We start from the raw sequence: 10,241 nt of genomic DNA on the forward strand, positions 1-10,241 counted from the left end.
GGAATTATTTTACTGTAAGGCTGCCGGACACGTGCTTGCCACAGGACGAACGTTAAACACTGGTAAGAGTTACGGATGTAACTCACAAGTTTATACCGTTAAAAGTTAAAAATAACATAACCACAACAATTGCTTGTAGTGTAGATGTCTATCTGGTTAAGTCTAAGTTAGTTCGCTGAAGGTATCTCGCTACGATGAAAATTAAGCGACAGAAACAAGCTAAGAAGACACTTAGTTTCTATAAGTACAATTTCAGCTTCAGGGAGCCCTTTCAGATCCTGCTGGACGGCACGTTTTGTCAGGCTGCTCTCAAAAACAAAATTCAAATAAAGGAGCAGATGCCCAAGTACCTCATGGGAGAGGTACAGCTTTGCACGACCAAGTGAGTCCTTCATGTATTTTGTGTATTCCTGTCCACTTTTGCACTTTATTTTTATTCTGCTGTGTGTGGACTCGTGTTAAATGTTCCTACGTTTTCTGCAGCTGTGTCTTGAAGGAGCTGGAATCCCTGGGAAAGGAGCTTTATGGAGCAAAAATAATCTTGCAGAGGTTTCAAATGAGGAATTGTTCACACCTGAAAAGCCCACTACCTGCTTCGCAGTGTTTGCAGTCCATGCTGGAGGGAAATAACCCACACCACTATTTTATTGCCTCCCAGGTAGGTAACAAAGAGCGCATCTTCCGATCAAATTTAAAGAAAGGATGAGCCAAATCGGTTCAGTGTTTGTTCGCTCAGCTTCTGCATTTGAGATGGCAGCATAATTCATCTGGATAATACTATCCAAGAATAAGTTACACGTGCTTAATTCATCTTGCAGATGTTGCGTTGTTGATGTGTTCTCCATTATGTCACTTCATCAGGACCAGGAACTGACTGCAGCGGTGAAGAAGATCCCTGGGGTCCCCCTGCTTTACATCATACTTAATACCATTGTGTTAGACAAGCCTTCCCTGTGTTCGGTGAACCACGTTCAGGCAGCGCAGGCTGGACAGCTGGTCGCACCTGACCAGCAGCAGAACATTCTTAGTCTCAAGGAAGAAAAGGGGATCGCAGGAAATGTGACAGAGAAGCGGGGAAGGAAGCGTAAACGGAAGGCTGCGAACCCCAACCCGTTGAGTTGCCTGAAGAAGAAGAAGAAGCCAGGTGTACCTACCCCAAAACGGGCAGAGGGTGAGAAAAAGACACGGAGCAGACACAGGAAACGCAAACCTGCTGGCGCGACTGTACCGCATGCAGAGTGCACACCTGTACAAAAGTGACATTTCAATTTATGGAAGTTCTGCTCTTTTCTAAGACACATCAAATAAAAGTAAAGATGCATACAAAGGAGAAAGAGCAAATGAATTCCCCAAAAGAATTCTGGGAAATTAGTCCAAATGTGTCAGCAAGATCCTCCTTGTGTTTTGTAACTGAGTTTGAGACTTGTTTGGTCAACATCCTTAGCAAGAACCTGCAGTGTAAACTTTTACATATCAGCATCTAGCTTCACAGGGCTGTTACCATTTCCAAGACAGCCTTAAGATATTGTTCCTAAGATGACTGTTCCTGTAAATGTAATTTGTCATTAAACAGTGCAACATTTGTACAAGTAATGAGATATCAGTTGTAACATTTATAGTCAACTCTTTGCAGGTAGATTCCCAAACTTTTGGCAGTTAATTAGAATTATACTTCCATAGCTTTTTCCTGTGATTGACAAACTCCTGAAAATTGTCATCAGCCTCTACCAAGTACTTACAGGTAAACCCACACATAAGACCACAGCTTTGCATATGAACCAATAATTTGCTACTGAACATTTATGAAAATAAACTGAATCACTACCTCAAGCAGCATTACTCCATTGAACATTCAAAAACATACAACAGACCAATTATGTGTATTCCTTAGTTTTATTAGAAAAGTTATACATAACACAGCTGCTAGGTGTAGAACTAGAGGCATGGAAATCCACCAAAAACAGTTCCTTGACACAATGAATAATGTTGAAGTACAATGGTATCTACAACTTTTTTTTTTTTTTTACAAAAAAGCAATAATGCAAGTTTACAGGCACATACTTAAAAAGGATGTATGAAAATTATGATTTTAGTTCAACTGGATAACTTATAATACAGCAATGGCAATTCTCAGCCACCCTTTTTGAATTACTTAAGGACCAAGAACTGATCAAAATTTGTTTCATCTTTCAAACTGACATCTCTAATGCACAAATCTCAGTGATCAGTTAAGAGTTGAGTATTAAACCCCCACCACTCCAGTCTATAAAGAGGAAAACCAAAAGATAGAGTAAAACTCCATTGGCAGAAGGAGCAGGCATTCACATTAATAGGTTAATTTGTTGAAAAAGGCTTCAGATGTATACTACGCAAAATATTTCAGCCAGTTTCAAATCAGTGACAGATAAGTGAATGGACATAAAACACCAACACTTCAGGAAATGACCTTTTAAAAACAAGGAAAAGAATTTACCCTAAAATCTTCCTTCAGACTTTAAGAAAAAGACATTAATATGGAGCATGCAGTATGAAATTACTACATTCTGTTTTTTCATTAAAATATAAGGGACTTCGCAAAAAAGTGAGGCTGGCACACAACCTCATTTTAACTTGTGTATAAATAAAAAGAAAAAAAAAAAAGCACTTGCAAGCAAAAAGAACTAAAGACTGACAACGGAATGCTGGAAGTTACTAAACTACTCTTGGCCTTTAAAACAAAAATGGACCAATCTTAAACTTGGTTGCAGTTTTCCATGATTTTGATGTTAAAGACTTAAAAACTATGTTGTGAAAATGCAAACTTTTTGAACCGTGATGTATTTAAAAAACTCAGATAATTCCCAATGAACTGTGCACAAAAACGTCATATACAAACATAATTTGACAATAAAACCTGCTATTGTAAATTATATAAAGTTCAGCTATATAACTTGAAATCTTGGCCCAGGGGTGGCAATGATGTCACTGTATGGCTCAGCCTGTGAGAGTTCAATTGCCTGCTGCTTCTTCAGCACCAGGAAGCTATAGAACTTGGCAGCTGCTTGCTTCTTATTGTTGTTCCTGCACAGATCCAACAGACTGATGGACTCCGCTCCTGTTTTAGCCATCACCCTCTGTGGACACAGGGCAAAAGGAGGGCATATGAAGCTAAGAACTTCTACTGAAATAAGTAATTAAAATGCAAGCTTGACAAATGAGCCTTTGTGCACAACTTTAACATCTGTTGTAACATTGTTAAGTACTGTCCTACAACTTAATAGACTGGACTTATTTGCAAAGAAATTAACCAAAAGCAGAACATCTGAACCATCAATAAAGGTGCTTTAGGGAGTCAGTAACTGGTTTCTTCATGTAAGCAAAGCATGTTAAATCAACATATTGATCATTTTAGATTACACTCTACGAAGCATGTTAGATCACCACAAACAATTTGTCACAATCATACCTGTAGGCCATGGAGCATCTGCTGTGTTCTCTTGTTCCATCTTCTTTCCTCCTGGTCCTGATCTCCTCCTTGACCCTCTTCCTCCTGTTGAATGTAAATACATATCATCAGCCTCTAAACACAAGTCTGAGGTGCTCACATACCTCCTCTGTAAATTTTACTAATTTCATTGATCTTCTCCAAGGCAGCTTACAACATTAGGTTTTTACAGTAAGCCATTTGCAATGTTTTATCCATGGATATAGCTGAGAGAAATCAGGCTACATACCTTATGAACAGTACTAAAAACAACTGGCATTCTGACTGGGTCTTCCAAATGCAAAGAAACTAAGCTACAGTGCCTGCTGCGTATAGTACCTAATTGACTACATAAATGTAATGACACCTACTGAGGTTATACAGACCCCCTTCCTTACTTTGTTCCTGTCAACTACTCAGTCTCACTGGGATTTCATACCTCCTCCTCTTCATCATCATCCTTCTCCTTCTCTTTGCCCTTCTCTCCCAGCAGGTCCAGTTCAGGGATGAGCTGCGTGAGATTTGCCGTCTCCTCCGGAGGTAGTTCCACTTGGGGCATTTCCAGCTGCTGGGACACAGATCGCTCTGCTTGCTGCTCCAGTGCTCCCATCTGCAGACAGATGACGCACTATTAACTACTGCTACCAAGGGCTATTCCCTAGTCTGTTGGATTAAGTGTACGTGCTCAAGAGTGCTGAGCAAAGGCTGGAAATTGTGTTGTCTAACAAAAAAATGTGCTGGTACACAAATATTTTTCACTTTCCATAAGAGTTTACATCATGACATCTTGGTCAACTATACACAGTTGTATACATGCATACAGCATACTGTGACTATCAGTTTTAATTTGCCACATATAAAATATGCGCAAATACATAAGGATGACAAACAATGGATAAACCTTCATTGCCGTTACCTCCAGCTCTGGATGTAAGTGGAAATTAGAATAAGACTTTCAAACAAACAGCCAAATAATAACAGTATCAATATATACAAAATACACATTTCCTGCCCTGACTGCTTTTCAGGAATGATTATCTGAAGATCTTTCTCTATGTAAATGAATGTACAATTCTTAATTATTGCCAGCAGGAAAGCATGGAGAGGTAGAGATTCAGTCATGAATAAAACAAGAGTTTCACCTACAGGCAAGGCTGGTTCAGTGTCCTGAGACTTGCGCTTAACCCCGCGCTGTGTAGAAGGCGGGGGCATGACTGACTCGTCCAGGGTGGTCCGGCTGCCTTCCACGGCAGAAGCCTGCAGCACACTGGGTTCCTCCATAATGGTCTGGTCTACAGGAGGAGACGAGAGAAGCCCCAAAGTACAGTAATTAAACAGATTCCTCAGTTAACTGGCATTTTCTTATAATAAAAACCTTTAGGGTAGTGACACAAAGCTATTGTGCTTAAGTACATTTACCGAAAAATTCTTAACTGGAAAAATATCTACACCTACTATTGTACAATACATTATACATAGCCAGTATTTGTATATTGATCTTTTTTGGCATTTATTTTTATTGCCAAAAGGAGATTTTAAAAAAAAAAAAAAAACTTCCAAGAAACAGAGGTGGAGAAGAGCTGGTATGACGAATTCAAAGACATTCACCAATGATGTCTCTCTGCTGGTTCAGGGCCTCCTCTCGGGGCACCTCTGGGTTCTCAAGGTCCTTTAAGAAGTCATCCAGGCTGTCCGCCTCACCTCCCTTCCTCCTCTTTCGCAGCTCATCGGGTACCAGTGGGGTCAAGCACCGTGTGAACATCTATACAGGGGAGGGGGGGGGGAAAAAAAAAAAAAAAAAAAAGGTTAAACAGTATGGCAAATATAGTCACGCACAAAGAAAATCCATAAGCATGATCCTGCTAAAACATTTAAGTACAGGACATTCGACTTCTTGCCAGCTCACCTTAAGGAGCCTGTTATTCCACAGGGGTTGAGCAGGCAAGGAAAAGAGCTTCTCCACACCTCCTGTTTCCTTCCACATCATTAGTTTTTTGGTGGGTGGGGCCAAGTCCAGAGTTGTAACAATGTCAGAGTAATCACTAAGCTGCGCACGGATTGTCTTGCTGTCTAGCTCCTTCACACTATCTACAATGAGCTTCCTCTTCCTCTTGGCCTTCGTTTCTTTTACTGCAGAAGGAATATTAAAAAAAAAATTAAAAATAAGCAACTAGGAGGACAAAGGAATCTGACTTGCTTACAACTTTTAAAGCATAACTTCTGCTAATTGCATTTAATTCAATCAATATTTCAATTAATAAAAATGTTACTTACCTGTTATGTCAATGGGTTCAAGAGCAAAGGCTTCCTCCTCATTGTGAACAAGTGTAGTCTGTTCAGTTTGGTCTGTCATAGTGGGCATGGGCTCCACCGGACCAGAATCAGGGCTGTCAGGTCCACCAGCTGTATAACAAAAACATCAATTACACAAATCTACTACGAGAAAAATGCAATGTGATCAAGCAATTTCTTGATAAATCCCTAAATACTGAAAGTCTCCATTCATCAAGTACACAGATGATCACTGCACTTGAAGTAATCTCCTCAAGTGACCTTAGTGGCACACACTGACATTTTCAGAATTACTTACGTGACAAATTATCAAAGTCATCATCATCATCACCACCACCACGGTCCTGTGGCATCATAACACTTTCCGTAATGGCCGGTGGGTCATCAAAAATACCTCCTCCATCCTCATTGCTGAGAAGCTTGTCCACTAAGAAAAAAAAAATATGAAAAATTAAAACTGCACCATAACAATGAATAAGAAAAACCAAAATCAAAACGCGCGAAAAACAGTTCCCAGCTTTCTCTTCGCTCACTACACACTTTACGCATCCTCTTACAAATGGTCCAAAGACTTCAAACCATCGTACACTGAGCTTTAACATCCAAACACATGAGGTGATTACCTACCCAGCATGCCACCCTCACTGCTTTCCATGGGGTTGTCCCCAAAATCGTCTTTGTACTGGTCGTCATACTCCAGGTGGTTGGACTTCTCTGCCATCTGGCCTGTACCAGGCTCTGACTCCAGCAACAGGTTAGAGGCAGAAGCTCCATGGATGATGTCCACCTCAAACGCACTTTCCTCACGCATCATCTCTCTGTCATCCATCCCAAAGTCAGCTAGATAAAAAGAATTGTAACATTGCAAATTGTTACTGCCTAGTTTACTTTTCCACTCGAATTTCAATGTATACTTTATAATATGTAACATACCAAAGTCATTCTCCTGCAGAATATTAATATTTCCAACCTCTTCCCTCATGGTAATCTCTTCAACTCGACTCTGGTTCAGTGTGAACTGCTGTGCAACATCAATATCACTGGAAAAAAACCACAAAAACGTAAATGAAATAAATATAGAGCCAGCGTGTGTGTACTTAAACTATTAGTGCAACTTTGAAGGGATCAAAAGAAAACTAAACAGGCCACTCACTCAAGATCAGGAAGAGGTTGATCAAAATCATGAAATTCTTCTGGCAAGGTAATGGCATTGTAAGCTGCTTCTCGATTTTCTTCTGGCAAATCTACCACGCCTGTATTAAATAGGTTAAGACCTTAGTTCCTCTGCAATATAAATCCCACAATACGTAAGGACACCATCTTCAGAAACATTGAGAAATTACAGAATGAAAGGAGCACACAAAAGAAACTTCTATGCATTTGACACTACATAACTGCAAAATAAAATTAAACTTAAGTTTAACTTCAGTCCTTTCCGTTTGCTTTCCAGCCATTTCAGTGTGGCACCAGTTGATTCTTCTGTATTGGAATGGCAATAATTTCAGAAATGGCTTCTGCTATGAGCATACTGCAGGGTCCATACAGGGAACATGTCAGGTGTCAAAATTGTTGATATAAAACTATCAAACATATTTAGTTTGCACTTCTGAACTGTCAAACTAACAACATGGCAGTTCTCAAAGATGTTGCTCTGAAATGGACAATGCTTAATTTGTGCTTATTTGAATTCATGTTCCACATGCTGTTTATTTGCATTTGGGTGTATCAATTATGTAATCTTGTAGCAATCTGGATTTTGAAGTGGGGGGGGGGGGGGGGGCACAGTGGCACAGAAAGTTTGGCCAGGGCCTGCTCTGTGGTGGGTGTGGGGTTCGAGCCCTGCTTGGGGTGCCTTGCGGCAGACTGGCATCCCGTCCTGGGTGCATCCCATCCCCCTCCAGCCTTGTGCCCTGTGTTACCAGGTTAGGCTCCGGCTCACCGCAACCCCGCTTGGGACAAGGAGGTATAGATATTGTGTGTGCGCGCTTAACTTTAGTGCATCAAACATTATCCAAGAGAAGACCTCTAGAATGAAAGACCATCCATTATTAATGGTTTACCTGGACGGAATGCCATCTTGATCTTAATAAAAGCTTCATTGCAGTCAGCCAGAAGGTATTTTGCTTTCCTGTGATAAATTCTTACCACACCGAGCAGCAAATGACCAGAAGTACGCAGAGCCATCTTAACCTGAAAAAAACAATTACAAAAATATCACCATTTCTTAGTTTAAGTGTAAAACATCACTATAGGGTGAGTGAATTTAATCATGAAATAAGACTGAAGTTAACCTTTGCAATGACTGCTGATGAAGGCAAACAACTCATTTGTGCAAGTTACATAAAGTTTTAAATTCTGTATTTTACACATTCCCAAGACCAAAGTGATTGGGAGGTTTAATTTATTACTAAAGATCTCATCAATGGTTCTTACCTTAGGAGAGATGATGCTCTCCACGCTGCTTTCCAGGTTGCACTCAAACACATGCGCCTTGGTCAGCTTCTTATCCCAGTGGGCCGCTAGCCAGATTTTGGCCAACGGACCACGTTTGCTTAGGACAAAGTGAGCGTAGAACATTGTCCCAGTAACTGCTCAGTGACTGCGAGGACCTGTGACCTGTTAGAAGGGCAAAGCAGAGTAAATAACATTAATACTGCAGGTATACCCAGCTGTATGGGCAATACTAGTTAGACTAAGTAAGTACCTTGTACTTGTAAGTCGTTTTTGAGAAGTGTCAGCTAAAGTCATGTAATGTGAATCATCATGTGTAAATGAAAAGAAACCTCTGACAAAAAGCAGCCTGTCCACAATCTGAAAACAAACATTTCACTGAAATAAATACAAATAAGTGCATGCAGTTCAGTTGCAATGAGGAAAAAAAAAAACTGAGTAAAAAACCACCGTTAGGCGTCAGGTAGGCCCAAGTTCAGACCGGCCACTTTCCTACGGCGAGAGACGGGAAACGGAGCGCGGAGTCTCCGGCCCTTCCCCTCAAACAGCCCAGAGAGAGTGAGCGCAACACTCTCATCAATGCAAAAATATAAGATCACAACAACCAACGGCTGGCATTCTCCGTGTTACGAAAAACTGAGTTTATAAACAAAAACTGCAAAAACAAAGCCACAGGTTGCAGCAGCAAAACAAGCAGCAGGGATGCGGCGGCCTGCTACCCTCAGCGCCTAGCTACACTTGGAATGAGCGAATATGAACATTTAAACAACTTGAGGTTTAATTTACACATATTATCAAAATAACGCATCGTTAGCCGACGTTTATCCGGACCCTGTGGCGAGAAACCGCGAAGTCAAATGCAGCATCGACTTCCAGAGAAGACCTCCCGGTCACCCATTCACAGCTACTACTACTAGCTAGCTACTAATACAATCGCTGGACAAAGCATTGATACAACAATTAGACTTGCTACACATCTTACTTTTTATCTACAATAACCTGAAGACGACACTCAACTCACTGCACCCACCTATCAGACTAGTAATGCAGCCGTGTCTTTTGGCGGTAGCGATGTTCAGATTCCGCCGCCCTCCTCCCACTCTGAGCGACCCGCTAAACAAACAAGATGGCGACGCACCTCTTTCCTCTTCCTCCCGCCCAAAGAGCCCTTCAAAATCCACAAGCTGTGTCACGTGACTAAAAACCCACGGAGACGTCCAACGTCAGGGGGCGGGGTCTCCTGGTTTGATTGACATGTCCCGTGCCGGCACTCCTCAGCGCGATCGCGCCGTGGAAAGTATCGATGTCCGCGCAACCGCACTGGCCACGTCTGCTCTGTAGGAATAAACAGAATCCTTAATTTTGAATTCGCGTGAATTTTATCCTGCTTTAGTATTGATTTTTAATAAACCCTTCTGAATACGGCGGTTTAATACCTAAATCGTTCACGGAAAATTGTTTTAAAACTCAAAAACGTTTGAGGATGCCGCGGCCCATGACGCTTTGGCACTTGGCGGTAATGTAGTGTGTCCACCGGTAGGCGGCAGTACAGCACGCGAAGCTGCAGCAGGCCAGTAGCTTCAGAAGTGTGTGTCCCAGCTCGGTGTGGGGTCGAGTTTGGACCGAGCCAAATAAATTATGCTTGACTGCAGTGGCACAGATTTCTAAACAATTTGACAGTTACCACTTAACGTCATTCTGCTCCTGCACTGCATCATCAAGTGCTCATTTCATAAATCCCTCCATCATAATTTCGAAATGGAAGGTTGTGGAGCTATGGAGCCATGCACTACTGCAAATGCACAGGAAACTTTTGAAACGCACGCACACACAGTCTCCGAGTCAAACCTTTTCTTGAACTGTGCATGGTTTTCGGTAGAAAATCTGCGTACCCAGGATAAACTTAACACTGGCCATGATTGTACTGATACTTGTTGTGGCAATTCAATATACAGTGGAACCTCGGAACTCGAACGCTCCTGAACTCGAACAAGTTGTTTGAGAAAAAAATGTCTCAGAACTCGAACCCATGCAC

At 41.5% G+C, this 10,241-nt stretch overlaps 2 protein-coding genes across 2 annotated transcripts; one reads left to right on the plus strand and one right to left on the minus strand.

The window, feature by feature from the left end:
- Positions 1-31: 31 nt before the first annotated feature.
- Positions 32-2,021, plus strand: utp23 (UTP23 small subunit processome component). The gene is made up of 3 exons (XM_018731794.1): positions 32-382; positions 484-658; positions 862-2,021. The coding sequence occupies exons 1-3, from the start codon at positions 195-197 to the stop codon at positions 1,258-1,260; spliced, it is 762 nt and encodes a 253-aa protein (XP_018587310.1). The 5' UTR covers positions 32-194; the 3' UTR covers positions 1,261-2,021.
- Positions 2,022-2,066: 45 nt separating this feature from the next.
- rad21b (RAD21 cohesin complex component b) lies at positions 2,067-9,349 on the minus strand. Its single transcript, XM_018731793.1, has 14 exons — positions 9,237-9,349; positions 8,189-8,371; positions 7,816-7,945; positions 6,909-7,008; positions 6,689-6,795; positions 6,383-6,595; positions 6,054-6,182; positions 5,738-5,866; positions 5,370-5,593; positions 5,072-5,225; positions 4,610-4,755; positions 3,903-4,073; positions 3,446-3,529; positions 2,067-3,113 (listed from the first exon to the last, which is right to left on the minus strand). Exons 2-14 carry the CDS (start codon positions 8,330-8,332, stop codon positions 2,922-2,924), a joined length of 1,923 nt encoding a protein of 640 aa, XP_018587309.1. The 5' UTR covers positions 8,333-8,371; positions 9,237-9,349; the 3' UTR covers positions 2,067-2,921.
- Between the last annotated feature and the right edge of the window lie 892 nt (positions 9,350-10,241).

The sequence above is a fragment of the Scleropages formosus genome, chromosome 23, assembly GCF_900964775.1.
Source record: "Scleropages formosus chromosome 23, fSclFor1.1, whole genome shotgun sequence".
In the NCBI taxonomy this organism is placed as follows: Eukaryota; Metazoa; Chordata; class Actinopteri; order Osteoglossiformes; family Osteoglossidae; genus Scleropages; species Scleropages formosus.

What these genes read in the sequence shown, in the direction of transcription:
- utp23 (XM_018731794.1), top strand. Translation starts at nt 195, where the DNA reads ATGAAAATTAAGCGACAGAAACAAGCTAAGAAGACACTTAGTTTCTAT. An exon ending in GTACAGCTTTGCACGACCAA is followed by an intron (nt 383 to 483) that starts GTGAGTCCTTCA and finishes CGTTTTCTGCAG; the next exon opens with CTGTGTCTTGAAGGAGCTGG. An exon ending in ACTATTTTATTGCCTCCCAG is followed by an intron (nt 659 to 861) that starts GTAGGTAACAAA and finishes TCACTTCATCAG; the next exon opens with GACCAGGAACTGACTGCAGC.
- rad21b (XM_018731793.1), bottom strand. Translation starts at nt 8,332, where the DNA reads ATGTTCTACGCTCACTTTGTCCTAAGCAAACGTGGTCCGTTGGCCAAA. An exon ending in CAACCTCTTCCTGATCTTGA is followed by an intron (nt 6,796 to 6,908) that starts GTGAGTGGCCTG and finishes GTTTTTTTCCAG; the next exon opens with TGATATTGATGTTGCACAGC. An exon ending in CCAGCAGAGAGACATCATTG is followed by an intron (nt 4,756 to 5,071) that starts GTGAATGTCTTT and finishes CTCCTCCTGTAG; the next exon opens with ACCAGACCATTATGGAGGAA.